Source organism: Vanessa tameamea, chromosome 20, assembly GCF_037043105.1.
Source record: "Vanessa tameamea isolate UH-Manoa-2023 chromosome 20, ilVanTame1 primary haplotype, whole genome shotgun sequence".
NCBI lineage: Eukaryota > Metazoa > Arthropoda > Insecta > Lepidoptera > Nymphalidae > Vanessa > Vanessa tameamea.
The window spans coordinates 9566814-9587114 of NC_087328.1; the positions used below are offsets into that span (position 1 = coordinate 9566814).

At 32.7% G+C, this 20301-nt stretch overlaps 1 protein-coding gene across 10 annotated transcripts in view; it reads right to left on the minus strand.

Moving 5' to 3' along the window:
- The window catches only part of Lap (like-AP180), a 38405-nt gene that overhangs the window by 14550 nt on the left and 3554 nt on the right, over positions 1-20301 (minus strand). For all 10 annotated transcript variants that reach the window (XM_064218117.1, XM_064218118.1, XM_026641606.2 and 7 more), the window contains exons 2-3: positions 9880-10022; positions 3417-3492 (exon numbers count right to left, since the gene is read on the minus strand). In XM_064218117.1, coding sequence (XP_064074187.1) covers positions 3417-3492; positions 9880-10022 — 219 coding nt within the window. The remainder of the gene's footprint in view (positions 1-3416; positions 3493-9879; positions 10023-20301) is intronic.

Sequence of the window (20301 nt, forward strand, 5' to 3'; positions counted from 1 at the left end):
TTATAATATTAATACTTTATATATAACCTATACCATTTCTAATTTATATTATATTATAAATGCGAAAGTAAAGAAAAAAATTATTTACTGTCTAGCTGTTACGCTTTCAGTGATAGACCATTGAACCGAATTTGATGAAATTTACAGTAAAGAAAGCTTCAGCCCCAAGGAACGACATAGTCTTTTATATAAACCTACGCCCTCCAACACACAGGCGAAAACCAATCTTATATATTTCCATGTGTTTGAAACAAAATCCATCAAGGATTCAAGCAAAGAACAATTAAATTCAATTACTTGAAATCAGGTTAAGTACAAGATAAGATACAACATTATATTATTATTTCGTTTAGAATTAATTTCGATATTTAGAAATGAATCAAAAAATTTTATATCGTCAACCTTGAAATAATAAAAACGTGTCATCTAATTACATTCATACAATTATAACATTTTTTAATATATCACATTGAATCATTCATGAAAATATAATAATCTATGACTTTCGATCGAATATATATGTTTTAATTTAATGTATGTCATAATCTATTAGTATGTGAATCGTATGAGTGTTGATGCGTTTTTAAATTAAATATATCTATAACTTCTATATATATAATCTAGTACCTCTCTCTTTAAAACGCCGAGGACTCGGTTGGTTACTATTTACTCGGTATACACATTTAACTAATAAGTCAGTATATTTACTACTAGTTGTCGCCTGCGGCTTCGCTCGCATTTAGGGGTTGGTTGTCATGTGTTAGGCAAATAAAGTAGGCAATGTTTGGAGTTCAAGTTTGCTTCATACCAAATTTCGTCAAATTCGGTTCATTGTATTGGCAGTGCAGTACAAGAGCGACAAACAGACAGAGTTACTTTCACATTTGTAATATTAAGTTTATACTCACTAATACAACGATCGATAAAATATATAAAAAATATATTTATGTGCTTTTATTAAATACCTCTCCAGTTTGAGACTACTTTGAAAGTTTAAGAGAATGCGCGGAGATCGAAATAATTATTTTCAATTGATACGAATATTAACCTAGCTAGGAGTACAGCAATTTACCTGGTTGGAATTGAATTGTATAAACCTATATTTGTAACTAATCAAAATATTCTTCATTCAAGTAGGCACTTTTGATAATCATGTCACAGTGTTGAATTAAATCTAGAGCTACCACCGATCCGGGAAGTAGATTCTATCGAGAAGAATCGACAAGACCACGCGGTAGTTACCTACCTACCTACTCTTTTCCACCATTTTAATAATAGTGGTTACACATAACAATAGTGAATTTCTCTATTATGAATATAATTTTATTATCATTTTAGATTTCGTTTCGAATAAAAAAACTAGAGACGAAACAAGAGAACCAGTAGGTAGGTATAGATTGTGTTTCACGTCATTGTTTTTTTTAATCTTTCAAATCTCCACACAGATTAAGTTTGTATGTATATGTTTTTATGTATTTGTTTATTATTTTAATAATTTTAGAAGATTTACATGCCTGTATAAATATACAATTCCGATATAAGTATATGATATCAATATATCACGTTACCAACATTATGTAAATAGACTGGAGACGATTCAGAAAAGAATTGTGAATTTTATTAGATATAAATTTAACCTACCTATTGAAACATATGAACAAACGTGTAAACGGATTCATCTGTTCCCACTAAATGTCCGTCGAAGGACCGCTGATATTACCTTCCTTGTAAATATATTAAATAGCCGCATTGACTAAAACCATAAATCGACGTCGTCAGCCCCTACTGCATGTCCTAACGGCTAAGACAAATTATAGGCAGAATTCTTTTCTGATAAGAGCGTCTGGTAGTCTTAATGAGCTTGTCGAAGTTTGTGAAGATTTTGATATTTTCTGCAGAAAGCATAATAATGTTAAGCGATACATGACAGAAATGTTTGCAAAGGCAGTAATTTTTAACTTTTTAACTTGTGGTCCCACTGGCCTTTTTATTACAGACACTTAGTTTTATATGTATTGTTGTGATCATTTTTGTTCTTTTTTTCATTTATTTTCCTTTTCTCAGTCTCTCTAATGTTATTGTTTATCAACGGTTGTATCTTCTCCAATTAAATAAATAAATAAATATCTAGGCAACGGAACAATCGATTCTGAATTCTAATTGCTTTCATCATTGGGCCTCAAATTTAGTTGCAAAAATTTACCTATACGTAACAGGTGTAATTAAATACAAGCTCGTCTTAAAGTTTAAAATGACTAATTAAAATTAAATTACTGTATCTCAAGCATAGTTGATATAGGTACACCCTATGAAGGTTTATGTAAAACTCCATTGGTGAGTACGATTCATTTTTCGCCTACGGGATCGGAATTGCAATTCAACAGGGAAATGTTGCACGAGTTCTTCGTAGCTATTTTTAATTTTCACTTGTATATAATTGAGTTATTAATGTAAATAATACGTCAAGTGTTATGTTGTTAAAGTATAAAAAAACGAATTCCTTTTAATTATTTATATAATTAAACTATCTATTTTTATGAATTGTGGAAGGACACGTCTAGTTCTCGGGGTCACGTCGAGTCGATGAACTCAGATATCGGGTCAATATGTAATTACATATAGTATAACGGCCGTGACTGGCGCCAAGGCATCTTGGCATAGGCTTTGAGCTGAATGACGTATGCGTTACGTAAGATTTTTTGAAATGAGGTTTCGCTATTATGCTGTTTTAATCTGTGCTGAAATAATTTTGACGTTATGATTATTGTATGTTATGTAAGTTCTATTAAAAATATTGTTTATATGTTGAATTATGAGCAAAATTTAAGGATAACAAAGTTATTATAAAGCAGATTTTGCTAGATTTTAACGGATTTTATATCGAAAACTTCAGAATATTGTCTAAAAGTACTAACAAATTGAAAAGACAGTTTATCATGTCATCTCCACAACATGCAACATTGCAAATGTTATAACATGAAACATTTCAATTTGACCTCTTTACTTTGTTCGAATGAGGCCGAATCGTATAGAACGTTCTAGAACATTTTAAGTTTTCTTGGCATATAAAAGACATTATTTCAATTTTTTTTTCATCAATACGTATTCTATAATAGCAAGATTTTTTACAGAATATTATGTTACAATGTCTAAATCCGTTTATTCCTTTTTAAGCTGAAGGATACATCCACAAGTCACACGTGAAGTCCACCAAAAGGTTAAAAATCAAAATAAAATATATTCAAGTAGTCTGAGTACTCGTCACGTGAAATTTCACGACGTAGTTGTGAGAAAATCATTTAAATAACGAATAAAAAATAAATGACCGTCGATACACATTGTATTTGCAGCATTAATATTGATTGTTATTATTAATAATAAATATATAAAAAGTACTTAACAAAAAGATAACATACCTTGCACTCCACTTTTATCTAGGAAATTACTTAGTTGAAACGTTGAATTACTCGACGCTAAGTATTGTGTGAACCTCTGGAATTATACAAAAATACATATTATTACATTATAATAATAATAAAACTCATTGTAAATGAAAATTCACTTGGAGGGAGGGCTTTGTGCAAGTCTGTCTGGGTAGGTACCACCCACTCGTCAGATATTCTTCTACCAAACTCTGTATTGTTGTGTATTCGGTTGACACAAGGGACTTAATCTTAGTTTAAAAGGTTTGAGTCGCATTGGTGTTGTAAGGAATGGTTAATATCATCAGACGACCGTTCCGTTCATCCTCCTACTTATATAAAGTGAAATATTAATATTTAATACCGGTTGGTAGGACTAGTAAAGCTCTAGGGCTATAACGTATAATCAGTAAAAACTCGCAAATATACCACTGATAGACCGTTGGCAATTTTCCTTTTACGGAGAAGCTTGCCTTGGTTTGAACCCGCAATCATCGGTTAAGATGCACGCGTTCTAACCACTGGGCCATCTCGGCCATCTCGTAAAATTAATACAAATACAAAATTCCAACTTCTCTCTCTTAAATTGAAATTTTCAAAAATCCTTTTTAATAAGCGTCCACGTCGCGAAATCACTATGCTTTACTTAAATATAGCACTTTACTATAGCAAAATATAGCATTTACCATATAACTATACTTTCGATAGACCTCGTAATAAGTCAGTCAGTGGAAAAATTACAGTATAAATACACTTCCATTCAAAATTGCTTAAGATAACTGAAAAGCCTTAGAAAAAACTCCGAGCGTACAAATAATGGCACTATTTATTTAGTCTACCCTCGCGTCATACTTCAGACGGATTAACAAAAGGAGGGACGAAAATTAAAGAGCCGAAGAAAAGTCATCCCATTATATTGAAGCTGAAAACGAAGTTAAAAGTGTGATTACATTACAGTATAGTCGATAATTTAAATTCTTATTGTGAAAGTAAATGAGTTCATTCCGGTTTTCACGCATCGACGTCTAAGCTAGTTTTTTTTCTACGTAAATCGAACATCTACTATGTACGCATACAACAATTGTTACATACATATATACTGATGATGGGATAGCCAATCTCATGGGAGACCAGCCCACGTTGGTCTACGCAACTTATTATAGTGTACTAGCGACCCACCCCGGCTTCGCACATGCGATTTGGCAATAGAGACAATCATATGATTATGAATTACATCTTATAGCGCTCTGAAATAATGTAGCTTTCAACCAGTGATTTTTTTTTAGAATTGAGTCTTTAGTTCCGGATGTGGTATCCCCTACAAACAAATAAATTCTAATATAATATTAGTATATGTAGTCGCGTGTATGCGCAATCACAGCTGAACTCTGTCTTACCTCAATATCATAATCCGATGAGACGACAAATCCCATAAGAACGGTAAGGGTTCAGGCGCAGAATCAACGGCATTATATGCTCCCTGAGGCACGGGAGTGTACACACTTCCAACTTCCCGACTGTTAGTGAATTTTTCAATAGAAAAACACAATAACTTTTTATCGGCTCGACCTTCGATTCAAAGCCATGATCATCGGGATCTTCCTTATATCTAGCTTAACCGTCAAACGTGTCTATAGGCGAGCACAAGTACTTCTCGGGTCTTGTACCGTTAACTACTGACTGTCAGAATTTTAGTTATATTGTAAAAACATGATAAAACAACATGATTTGTATTTTAAAAATACATAAATCATATTTTTTATGGCATTGGTTGACGGACGAGCATATGGGCCCCCTGATGGTAAGTCATCATATCAATCCCGGCAAATAAAGACATATCCAGTTATTATCTTATAACGATCATATATTACCTAAATGAACCAACTGATGAAAGTGTAGCTATACAAATAATTCAAATACAGAATGTTCTAGTCATTTTACTAAAATAAGTTTTCCCATAGGGCGTACAAAGTTGAGTATCTATATCTCGATAGCAATATAAACAAAAAAAAAACATTCGAACGTTCTAAACAAACCTCAAACAGTAGAATAAAACAACTAACTATTTAAGATTTAAATATAGAACGCTCGAGACAGCTACCCTCAAATTGTAGGCATACCCATTTATATAATATCTCATTTCGCCCGCCCCATTCCACCGAGTCACGTATATCATAATATAGACTTTATTGCTTGGGAAATGACGTCGCAACGCAACGATTAATTATTCTTATTGAGATGACACGATTTCGTCGTGACAACTGATGTTACTCCACTTCGGATAAACGGCTGAATAAATATTTTTAAAATGCGAATAAAACTATTATTTTTTCAAGATTAATTGCAACATCATACTAATATTAAAAAGGGTGTATCAGAGATTTATACATACTAGTCGTGGCTCATTAGTCAAAATTCGATATAATTCGATAATTTTGACATGACGTTTGTTGCCATTGGTAGTATAAACGTAAACTATGAATATTTTAAACTAAATATATATGTGTGTGTGTCAAACGCACGGTAGTGTGTGTAATTTTTCGTATTTTTAATGCATATATAATGCAAAATATATTCTTTCTGCAATCCTTCTCCGTATAACTTCATTGCTAAATTTCGTATCCCTCCATACCTACAGTTTTCGTAAAAGGGGTTACAAAGATTTTACTTTACATATAAATATTATTACAAACCTTTCGTTTAAATGACAGAAACTAACAATCGTTATCAAACGACATTTTCATTTTTAACGTTTTATGTAGATAATAATCGTAATGTGATAAAGGCAATATTTACGATTCGAATCGAATCGATACTTTTAGAAATACATCTCGTTATATTGTGTGTATTATATATAAACACGTGAAAAAAATATTCAATGATGCATTACCACGTAACGTGCGAAATCGAATAGATCGATTGGCGAATGTTTATACATCACTTGTTAAAAGATAGAACGGGATAAAACATAAATTTTAACTATTCTTAGTATATAGCAACATTATAAATAAAAAGATTAACGTTCTATTTATAAAAATATTATTTTTTTATTGATACGCTTTAGTTTATATTCGCAATGGGACATGTGACGTTACGTGATCACCTTCACTCATTAACAATGGAACTGCAAGAAATATTAACCTTCTTAAATCAACGATATAAGAAGGTCCCCCTGTCTGAAGGTGTATGGACGGTGTAATTGGTTTATGCTTGCACAGACTACCTACGTGTTAATCACCACCCGAACCATTCGCTCGCCGGGATTCCAAATTTAAATAAAAAAAAAAAATAGCAACGCTTTCAGAACATAAATATCGAAGTCATTTCTTTAAAAATCATTCACAAAGTGTAGTATTCTTATCGCATACATAATGAACTGCAGCGATACGTCATCCTATGGTAATTAATTTCTCCATTCAACCCAACTCGAGTTTAATTTCCGCAAATTCTTAGCATGTGTCACTTTGCACATTACAAATATATAATAATTGTAATGATTTTATTACATAATCTATTCATAAAATGATACATCCATCATCTGGCATGGTAGTCGTTGAACTTGCATCTTACGTCAGAGGTGACGGGTTTGATTACCGTCTACTTAAACAGACTAAACGAGGAGCAACTATGTTCGAAGCGTATGTTTTTGATCTGCATTGCAAGTTACAATGGTTTCGATTCCGGTTTTAGACAATACATTAAGAAAAATCAAGACTCAAATGAGTTTATACATCTATTGTTTTCTTTCATTATATCCTATCATATAATTTTAAATTAAACATTCAAATTTGGAACAGTCTACGATTTGGTCAATTAAACGTGTCAATGTCAGAATATTTCGAGCTTTTTAAATAAAATAAACTTAAATAGAATGCTATCTCTATCGCGTGTTTGGGGTTAAAAAGGGATCACAAGTCTTGAAACCGTGTCAAATTATTTAACTATAGAGGTTATATACAATAGAATAGCAAAACTGACGGGTTGGTTTTGTATATATTTTAATAATGATAATTACAGGATGTCTGTGGTAATAAATAAGGAAATAATTTAATAAGATACATTAAATGGTCTGTTACATAACACGGAAACTATTAAAATATACCTTAAGTTTAAATCTCATATTTATGATCTATATATTATGGCATCTCATGGCCTAAATAACATAATAACATACTGAGCAGATCTAGTTATTAATAATAAATAATTAAAAAGTATTAATTATGGTCAATTTTACGATTATTTTAGTAAGTATTTTCCCTTAATTTTGGAGGAAGTATGAACTTAAATTAAATTAATTGTAAATAATTAAATTACTTAAATTGGTTAATTTGATTTGAATTTGACACACAGGTTATCTTCTACCGCCAAACAGCAATACTTTGTATTACTGTGTTCTTGTTTTAAGGGTGAGTGAACCAGTGTAACTACATGCACAAGGGACATACTAAATTAGTTTCCAAAGTTCGCGGGCATTGGCTATTGAAGGAATGGTTAATATTTCCTACAGCGTCAAATAAATGCCGGCGCATCGCCAGCGCCATCTTTAAAATTCAAAGCTTAAAAGAATAAACAAATGAATTATCCTAACAAAGATGGACATTTGCCTATATATATATAACTATATTGACATTAACTTTAAGGACTACTGTTTTATATTTCTTGACTTACGTACCGTATCGGTTGAGATTTACACGTCTTAGCTGTGGCTAATTCAAGTGCCAGGACATAAGAATTGAAATTCTAAAGTCCATTACAATAACAATATTTTGAATTTTAATTAAGGTAACATTACATCTACAGCTGTATGTCGTCAATGCGACCACTTGTGTCAATAAATGTCTCGCTATTTTAGTACACTTGATCATTTTAGCCGCATTGTGTGACACTGAACGTACACAATTATGGTCCGTATGTCAATAGTATAAAGGATATATTGAAACGATCTGAGGATGAAACGGCGTGAGTTGATAACTGTTTAATTCTTAAAACATTAACTTCCATATATATAATTTTTAGGGAATCTAAGCTTAGTGTGACTACGTTTAGGCCTATCGGAGAAACTCTTGTTTTATATTCATCGTTCTTTGGCGATATAACACAAAAAACCCATGCAATATTATAAATTAGCTATTTGTGTGTGTGTGTGTCAACTAACAGTGGAACAACTTGGTAGAGTAAGCTCCACGCCTTTAATTCAAGAGAAGAGAAGACTTGCTTAATAGTCAGACTTGGTGGTACGCGAAATTGTCTATATTTTTAGCTCCACAGACATGATATCTTTAATTTGTGTCTGCATGTTTTTGGAGTTAACTTCAAGAACAATACTATCCTATAATTATTATTGTTGGTTAAAAAAAGTGTAAGGCAAATTTTTATTATTTATTAAATAAACACGAGATTCAATATGTTAACTTTTTGTTCACAACAATATGTATATTTATAATAATTTAGATATGATGTGTCTATTTATAAATTTGAATATAACTTTTCTAAATCTTAATAGTTAAAGAATTATTACACAATACAAGTCTATTAATATAATAAAGCAAAGATGATACAATATAAGAACTGATATTAAATATTATATGAATTATTATTATCTGTATATTACAGACTAGTATCTGTCACTTTCTATATTTACCGTTATAATATTATCTTTTTAATCTGGCAACATAATTATTGACAGATCGCCATGGCGGGAAAATTTACACTCGGATATATATTTTTCATTGGGCATCGAGTAAAACATTATTTATAATTGTCATAAAATTATATAAGAAAAACTTAATAATAATAACATATATGTGGACGAAAATTCTGTATGAAAGGCAAACTTATCCCTTGAAGAGATTTCCTCCAGCACACCCAAAAAAGGGGGAATAATAATATAGACAGATATCAATGCTATAACTATACACTACGGACCACGGGGGGCGAGCAAGTACGTTTCAAAAGAAGAAAGCCCCGTAAAGGAGCTAATGCAAGAAAATGTATAAGGGATTCAAATTTTATTATTAAAAATATATACAGATTTCAGTTCGTTTACCCGGTTTCGGGAAAACCATTATTGACGACAACCTTTTCTTAGAACCCATTATGAATTATTCATGCTCGTTCGTATAAAAGCTTCTTAAGCTTTCCCAATGACCGATATTATATCCGAATATCGAAAAAACATTAATGGATTATTTTATATTTAGTTCTCTTATCATTGTTTTGTATTAAGAGTATACTTATTTTTATTATTTAAGTCAATGTTTTTGCTTCAATTAAATTTTTTGAATATTTTCCGAATAATTAAATGAACGATGCACTTCTTTCATCAAATGTTGTAATCAATCAAACTATTGTTCCAACGTTTGACGAATTTTGCTTTTATATTTGGTTTCAACCCCCAACCTACAAATCCAAAATACGCCCAACGAATTGGGCATTCTTATGATTAGCGTATTCTTACCTCATTTCCATATGCTAGTAGATGATGAACCGTGATCAAGGCTTTATAAACCACCACCCAATTGGTGTTCTGTGTACGCTCCACAAGTAGGTTGGCGAGCTGCGGTATTGACACGTTCGGTTCGTTTGTGCAGTGGACTAAGTCTAGAAACAAAATTGAAGCGTTTGAGATTGAATAAAGATACACTACATACAATACAGATACAAAAGCACACCGTTATATATTACCGTACATTTCTTACATAATTTATTAATATCTGTACTTTCTTGCGTGACATTTATTTCATCATTATATACTTTTCCATATATATTTAGATGTCGAAACTTAAACGAACTCTCAATGGGTTCAAATTATATTAATTTGTCTCGTGCTCGGCGGTGGAGAAAAATACCATAAGAAAACCTGTGTGGAAAAATTACCATTATCTTTCATTGGAGCAGAGCGGTAGAATAGGCTTCAAGAGGACAGTAAGACATGGGTCAGCATAGCGACATTTACAGGCTTTTATTTAATTTTATGAATTTAGTCGAGCAAATGTTAATAAGTGACCAAAAGTGACAACAGACATGGTCACTGTAAGAAACATTACTTTCACCTGAGTGACTAGACTCACGATTAATATCATTTTTATATGCGAAACCAATTCAGTCTGTCTTTTGCGCTTTCACGACCAAACCACAGATCAGAATTTGATGAAATTTGGTATGAAGCAATCTTGAACTCCAAGGAAGGACATAACATTTCATAGCTAACACCCGCAAACCGCGAGCGAAACCGCGGGCGCCAACTAGCAACTGTGATAAATAATTTTCAATACTTATCTAAAATTATATGTTAATTATCTTGTTAAATCTGCATAATTTTGTCTTAAAGCTGGTTATATTGCAAAACTGGGCCAAAGTGTACCATCTGTTTGTCGACTTCTGAGGTTTAAGTCAGGAAATTAAGTCATTTACGTCATTTACAAGAGTGTTTGCAATGGCTTTTCTTATCCATCGCTTGACTGAATTTATTTAAATAATTATAACAATAACAATTTCATGATTGTAACATTTTAAATTTTTGATTGATTAATATTAAAGTGTAAACATTTAAACTAATGTTTTGTTATGTGCCAAATTTCGATATTTTTTCTGGTCTCGTGTAGCCTAATTTTCGATATATAATATTATATATTGCCGGTATATTAATATCGCTAAGCTACGATACAATATGTTAATTTTTAAAAACTCGCGTAAAAAATTAACATATTCGCTGGTAATTTTTCTCCAAAATGGATTTATCGACAGGTTTCCCCTTCAAAATTCTAGACATGACCATTTATAAAAAAACAAGTTCGATTTATTTTTATTATGATTGAATTATCTTTCTGTTGTCTGACAATATTAAATAATCGATTTAGTTAGATATGACGTATGCTATTATAAAATGAATGTTGTCCAAACTCATATTATACATAATCAAATCACATAGAAAACAAACTGTTGGAATACACATGACTCATAAAGGGCTTTAGATTAGTGTAATCGGCTTAGAGACTACTCATAAAAGCCGAGATGGCCAATTCGATAGAACATGTGAATCTTAGGTCGGTCCCTCACTGGGAGCAATCGTCTTTATTCTCTTATTATTCTCGTCAAAATCAAAATATACTTTATTAAAGTAGGCTTTTAGAAGCACGTTTGAATCGTCATTTAACTATTTTAAGTAAAGCTACCACCGGTTCGGAATGTAGATTCTACCGAGAAGAACCGGCAAGAAACTCGGTAGTTACTCTTTTTCAACATCAAAAAATACAGTCATGTTAGTTAAATACAATTATATATGTACGTAATATATCCTGCCTCGAAGTCAACAAGCATTAACTCCACGCTTTTTTATCATCTATATAATCTTGTATCGAATAATATGCCTTCTTTTTACCAATGTATTTTTTACAAATGACTTGAATCTATGAAACGGCAAAGTTATAAATGTCTGCGGAATTTTATTATAGAAACGGATACCATGCCCCAAGAATGATTTATTGACTTTTCAGAGTCGGAAACTTAGCGTTATAAGCTTATCCTTACTTCTTGTGCACATACAATGATTATCACTGATTTTATCAAAGTGATCAATGCTACTGTGAATATACATAATATTTTTTTTAGAGTTTACAGATTCGAGCATAACATCAATGTGTGATAAGAACTACGCATTACAGTGCACCAGCTGTATTTATACAATTTGTAACATTACATCAGTGAGAGAGATGAATCGAGCATTACAATGTTAAAACAATCGATTCGATTCCAGTCGTGTGTTCAGATTAGAATCTTAGATTGTTAAGATTACAAGAGAATGCTCGTTAGTCAGTGAGGCAGTACTGTAATGAACGCTGCTGTTCTCGGCGAGGACTCTCCCTTAAATTCAGTTATCATATGCTGAACTTGTATGTACTTCTCGTGCTCGGCGGTGAAGAAAAACATCATGAGGTATTCATCATCATCAATCATCATTCATCGATTGAATGTTTAGGACGAATCTGCTATGCGTGTCACCAAACGGCATTAGATCAGCGTTTATGAATATGATCCAAACCTTCTCCTCAAGAAGGCTAGAGGCATTTGCCCGGCATCAGTGGGAAATTTCCACGCTGTTTTACTACTTAACTCGCTCATTGGTCGAGTCGCTAGTGGCTACCTTTTAAGTTAGCAGGCTTCTCGAATAGCTTCAATCCCAAAGTGAGGTCAACAAAAAAGTTATTAGGTTTTACATCTAGAAGTTTTCAGTAAGAGACAGCAGTCTGGAAGTTGGCAGAGTCGTGTCTCGGAAAGAAAGCCTTTAGCGTCTCAACTCTTTCCAGTCATGAGACTACACACACATTATGAGAGACATATACTAAACAAGTATATGCGAATAGAGCGCATATACTTATTTAATATAATATGTCCCGAGTAGGCGGCAAGTCTCTATTAAGCACGGCCGCCTTGACCGTCTTTTGGGAGTATCATCACGTACTTGTAAATACTCATACACAAAGTAGATAGATGCTAGACCTACGGAATATATATCAAGACGTAATATAAAACATACGATTCATTGAAGCGTAAAGAGAATAAGATGAATGAGTATCCTAGCGAAAGCTAAACAGTAACATGATCTTGTAAAATTAATTTCACGCTTTATGTGATCTTGGTCTTACCCGCGGTTTAGGCGCTGACCTATAAATACGTCGATACTCATAATTTATATTGTTTAATGGCTGTAAATAAATGTGGCACACTCGATTGGATATCGTTTTGGAATATAGAGCAGGCTAAAGAACATAGACATTCACTCGCAGAAAACAAAATATGTAGATATTTTTTTTTTATGATAGCAGTAGGCGAACGAGCAAATGGGCCACCTGATGGTAAGTAGTCAGCACCGCCCATAGACAATGGCGTTGTAAGAAATATTAACCATTCCTTACATCACCAATGCGCCACCAACCCTGGGAACCAAAATGTTACGTCCCTTGTGCCTGTAGTTACACTGGCTCTGAAGGGTGAGCCTTCAAACCGGAACACAACGATACTGAGTACTGCTGTTTGGCGGTAGAATATCTGATGAGTGGGTGGTACCTACCCAGACGCACAAAGCTGTACCACCAAGTAAGTTAAGTAAAGTGAAAATGTTCCACTGCTGGGCAAAGGCACTTTTTGAATTTTTCTGTTTAACTGAAATTTGGTGCATATTCTTGAAGCAGAACTACATCCGACTCATGCCGATTTCCTTACGATGTTTCCTTTAGCGTCGAGCACGAGATGAATTATACACAACTTAAACGCATGAAAACGCAGTGGTACCTACTAGCCCAAGATTGAACCCGCAATATTCGGTTACACTTGTACTGGATCCAAATAATACGATAACTAAACTCAATAAAAGGAAGATAAATATATTTATTGTTTTATTTTACAAGCATTCATCCAACGTTCCTATTACCTAGGGTGTGGGTCAAGGTCAAAGTGTACTCCGCCTGAGAAATTCAAATGAAAATTTTGCAGTTTCAGTGTTGGTGACAATACAACCTAGTAAACGAATTTATATTCGTCTTAATACAGTCATACCTTTCTTTCCTCAGTCTTAGGATTGCCTGGAGAGCAATTTTAGGTTCCGTATTAAAAGAGAAGTACATCATTAAGAGGCTTTTTAATATCACATGTTTATCATGAAATAATTTAACATGCAAGTTAATTCAACATCAATGAGTAGGTAAAGTACAGTTTTAGTTCCAATATTGCGTGACCATTGCTGTGTAAGTTGTGAGGTTACGACATGAACGTTGATCCGTGCTGTTATATTTATGACTTTAGATCTAAAAGCAGTTTTGGATTTTTATAAATTATTATTATAATTACATAAATATCGTTTATGTACATTTAATAACTTTTGCACTAACTGTAACGTTGAGATCGTTCTAAATTTATATTTCTACAATTTCCATTGCTAACCTTAACATAGATTATTATTTACATTTTAACTACCTACCTACTAATGGTGAACCATTCATAGTCGCATACGTATCCTTAAATTTCCTATGGAATTTACTATTTTTTTGTCTGGGATTTTCCTTTTATCGCGTGGTAGTCCAATCGAGTAAACATACTTCGATAATTGAACTCGTGTAAAACGATGCAATACAAAAAATAATTTGATAAATGTTAGGAATAGACGAAAATGTATTTCTTCATATGACAATGCAGTTGCAGCTCTATTAGGGATTTGCTTGGGATGCCCCTGTAGTGTGAACGCGTGCATCTTACGCGGTGATTGCGAGTTCAAAGACAAGCACCACTGAATTATTAACTTGATTTTTGTTTATAATTCATCTCGTGGTCGGCGGTGAAGGAAAAAATCATCCTGCATGTGTTTAATTTCAATTAAATTCAGCCATATTTGTATCTACCAACCCACATTAGAGCAGCATCGTTGAATAAGCTCTAGCTCCTTAACTAGCTCCTTAGCCTAGGAGTGAGACGTGTACAGACAATAACTTTACTTTAAGGATTTGCAAGTATACGAAGGGTACGATTAATTTGCTTAGTATATTACAATACGCACGATCTTAATTGACCGGTCAGAAAGTCACGAGTGCCGCAGGTATACTATTTAGGAAGAAAATCTTTAATTAATTTACAAATATTAAATAAATAGCGATTTTATCTTAATTTAACCTACACGAATGATTTTAGAGACTAACCAACCAAGAGATGGTTAGAAGTTAGTCCAAAGCGAACTTATTTAGGTCAATACTTTATCTCGTTCTTCAAAATTTTTCATATTTTACCTTTTATCCTGGAATGAATGCGGCTTTTTGTAGCTTGTGAAGTGAATTGCTGCTATATATAAAATGTACTAGATGTAAGAACATTCTGTTTTTATTCATAAAAAAAATATTAAACCCATATTTTGGTATTTTCTGAATTAACTATTACAAATACGTGCTCAAAGACGACACACAGTCTGAGTCGTTCCTAATTTACTTTTGAAATGATTAAAATATGGCTTCAATCGATATACAACAATTGTGTATGTCGACGGTGGCGAATGTATTCTGCAAAGTACAGGATAAACAAGCGAGTGAAATTAATGGACTATGGAATGAGACCGATCATCATATAACTATAGAATAACAGGATATATAGTACTCCTGCTTTAAAAATAAGATTTTATATGTAATATTTTGTATTCCGTTTATTATGATAAATGATCCGAGAGCCTTAATTACATTACAAACAAGTAACGTTGACCTTAATTCGCCAATAAATTGACCCGGTGACACGCTTCGTAATGCGTTTAAACACAACTCTTTTACATTTTTTTTTTTAATTAAGTAATAATTACATCAAAATATATACGATATAACTGTTTACTAAGAATTGTAACTGTGGAAACCAAATCAAAAATCTTTATAACTAATTAATTTGCATTAAAATAATTTAAGTTGCGAGTCGCAACAGCTATATCAGTGTACTATGCGGAAGTGAGTAGATATACGTATCTATCTATCTCTTGAATGTATAAGACATACCTGTGAAGATCGCGAAGAGTAGGCCTCTGCTTCAGAGATATAACATATTGAATTAATATATTTTCTGTAATAACTGCATTTATAAAGCAATTCTTATATTTATTGATTTCATTAAAACACTAACTATTTTTTTGCTGTCTTTAGTTTGTCTGTAGTCTCACGCACACTACGACAATTCGTATTCGCAAGCGTCACTCACACTAATGCACTAATGCCGATAATAATAATTGAACTTGGACTGGCACGTCTTCGCAACTACCCTCCGAACACGACCGCGAAATGTCAGAATGTAATATGCGACATTGAGTATAATAGTCATATATTATCATTACAGAAGCGCACTGCTGTAATTGAAATTGTAAGAAATAGATAAAAAAAATGTATTTCTATCTTTATGTCATAATTAATTTGACAATCGAAAGATTTTGTAAATATACGCTTGTTAGTAAATTATGGATATTTTTAAGTAATTCATAAGTAGAAACTTTTATGCAATCAGTCAATTCATAGATATCGATTCTCGTAAAAGCGGTTATATTTCATATAGAGTATAACAAAAAAAAAAAAATTTGTCAAAGAGTTGCCGAATGTTTTTTTTTCGCCGGAAAAACCGTTTTTGTTGGTATATGGGGCTCCCGGTCTACCGGTGAAGGCCCCGGAATACCCACTAAAAAACCAGCGGTACCCACTCCGTCTTTACGGGAGACGTCACGGGATCGCTTCAACGCTATGTAGTTTCTATTACGACTCAATATATAAATTGAATGATTGGACATTGAATAAAGAAATTTTAATTTAAACTTTCAATTCCACAAATTACCTTCAAAGCTTTTTTTTAATTCTGCTTATATTCCTCTGCCACCTTGTTAAGCTATGGTAATTCCTTAGTTCTATTGATAAATATTAAATTTACCGTTGCATATATTCAATACTAAAGTGGTCCAAGTTGGGGAAGAAACCAAAATAATAGCTCTCATGGTGATGTTTAATATTAGATGGTGTTGAGCGAATTTAATTACTTATATACTTTATAAGCGGTTATTTAGTTAATCTCTGTTATCTCCCTGTTATAATCGCTGATGTACACTGGACAAAAGGAGACCGTATCGTTTAATCATCAACTTACAGCTTGATCTACAAATGTTGTTTAGGGGAAGTTTAATTAAATCCATTTTAATATGACTTTCAAATATTAAAAAAACAAACATTTCAACTCCACACAGTGTGAATTACAGTGTGAATTAATTATTTAACAATTAAATTAACACGGTAAATAAAACATTTTATCTTTTATAAAACTACATCCGGCCTGAATCGTTACAAGTAATTTTATATTATTATACCTATATTAATTATACATGTTTTTATTATGCAAATTATAACCCTAAAAGGTATCAACTTATTAACACGAAGAGACGGTTCAAAACATAACCCTCCTATTTCTTTCACAAGTCGAGCAACAAATGAAAATAAAATTTTACCTAGGCATACGGCAAATAAAGAGATTTTAATTGAAAACTCGGCGTAAAACGAAGGTCATAAAGGCCATCAAGCGCGTGAGGTCAGGAGTAACAAAATGAACATTGTCCGTTCGCACTTGACCCAATAATACTTCAATTTACCGACTGTTACAAATAAAAATTTAATTATCTATCGATGGACTGATTTTAATGTCATTGTATGTTATTAAGTCGATTAAATTATAGATAAAAAAAAAATACAAATAGGAAGACAGACTATTACATGTGCTACCACCATTGACTATAGAAATGGACACTGTAAGAAATATTAACCATCCCTTACAATGCGCTCCACTAAGCTTGGTAATTAAGATGTATGTCACATTTGGATGCAGTTATACAACTCATTCTCCCTTTTTTTATTATATAAGTAGGCGGACGAGCAAATAGGCCATCTGATGTTAAGTGGACACCACCGCCAATTGACAATGGTGCGATAAGAAATATGAAACATTCCTTACATTGCCTATGCGCCACCAACCTTGGGAACTAAGATGTTATGTCCCTTGTGCCTGCAGTTACACTGGCTCACTCACCCTTCAAACCGGAACACAAAAATACTGTGTACTGCTCTTTACTGGTAGAATATCTGATGAGTGGTTGGTACCTACCCAGACGGGCTAGCACAAAGCCCTACCACCAAGAAAATAAAAAAGTCCCTTTAAACTGGAACCCAATAAAACTAAGTGTTGCTTCTACCACCAAGAATATAATGAATAAATGGTAGCTATCCAGACTGGCTTGCAAAAAGCTCTAACTTGGTGGAAGTTTAAAATTGGCCATTAGTTGTAAACGAAACAACAGTACTACTATCCATTCTTCGTCGCTTTCTGATCCATAAGTAGCAAGCCAAAGGCAGCAACTGAATTAGGCCCCGTAGACAATTCTATTGTTCGTAAACATAACGAATCGTTTCTTGAATACAGTAAACTGTACATAAAATGGGAGACCGTGCTTGTTCTATCTTTAACGTGATTTTAAATTAAGATACGTGTGTTTTAACCACTGGACCATTTCGACTCAATCGATACTTGACATGTTATAAAATATACAATACATGAGCCTTCAGCTAGCAGGTTTCACCTGCGGGAAATTTATAAAACTTTACCTAAAGCACACAAATCGTCCAGGGGTGAATTAAAAAAAGTAAAGTATGGTTCATCAGTTTAAGCGTGATGTAGTAACAGACAGATTTACATTCGCATTTATAATATTAGTATAGATTTAAAGCATCGGCAGCGCAATGGATCGCAGTTGTATTTATTTAATATATAACGATATAAGTCTCAAGTTCAATCCTAACTCTTGCCACTGGGTCGTTGTCCCCACTCCTAAGATAAATTTTACAATTTATTCGAGAGGTTTCCATACAAAAATGGTTTGCAAAACGCAATAAAGAAAGAAATGCATAATATAAACGTTAGTCACCTTACAATTTATGCGACTGTATGTAGAAAAAAATATTGTCTGACTAATAGTCGAGACTATTTTATTGATTTTTGAGCTCCCCCAATGAAAGAGGGTTCCGTGTGATTTGTTTGCATGTTCCCCTAAGTTTATTTTTATTTTCACATATCATATTTATTACAATTTTAAATTGCATAGATTGTCCAGTCGATAAAACCTTAACCGACGTTCATAGGTGCAAATCAGAGACATATGATTAATTTGGTTGATCTTGTGATCGGCGGTGAAGGACATTATGACGAAACTTCTATGTGGCGGATTAAATTTTTACCACATTTAAATATACGATACATTTAATTACATTTAATAATACATTTAATAATACGATAGTGAAGAAGCGTGGCGAAATAATATCCAAATTCGTAATAAAAGAGATCTTTATTACGTTAAGTTTGCAATTTAATTTTGCAAATTATTAAAATATTATATCGAATACTAAAACATCCAGACCTAGAAGATTTACGTATAAAATCTTCAAATAAACATATTGAAAGTTTATGATAATGGAATATCAGTTAGATGCAAATATCCACGGTTTCATGTCATTTAATTTGAATCTATGACTGTGAGTGTTTCTATGCTGCATATATATGCAGCATGTCATTCAATGGTTCATCAAATGGGTTCAGCAATCTTCAAATGGATATGGGGCAATAACTTTGAGACACTTTATTAAGGCTCATTTCATTCGACAGAAGTGAAACATCATAAGAATCTTTTCACGTTAACGTTACACAACATTGAAATGTCACTCCCATCGCACCTAAAGAAGTTCCAAATTACAAAATTTTACGATCTAAACGAAATGATTTCCATTTCTTTTTTTAATGCACTGAATGATTTATGAGGAAATGAAATTTTCAGAAATATCATTTACTCTTAGCATAACGAACCTTTAATTTTTGAAACCCTTGTCAAAGTCAGATTTATGAATCTGAATAAGTACTGAACGCTCATTGGTCAACTAATGCGTCATCGGTTTCCATCGATACCTAAAATTTGACTCGATGTCAAATTTTAGACAGTTTTGGAAACCGGAGCTTAATGTAATATCGGATTATTATATTGTATAATTTTTGGAGTATTTTTCACAGACAAAATATCGGTAACTTTGCATTTAAAATAATCCTTGCGAATTAAAAAGACTACTTGAATAAAGTATATTTTGTATTTGGTAATGAGGAATTCACGCATACGCAATACTTTTCATCACTGAATGATCTTTGTCTTAGGAAAATTATGTACGTTATGACGGCAAAAGGTCATATGTTCATGAACATTAGCAAATTTAGCTGTATTGTCGACTGCTGATTGTGGGATCGTAACTTGTATTGTCCCTAACGTACATCTATAATTACACTGACTCACACACAA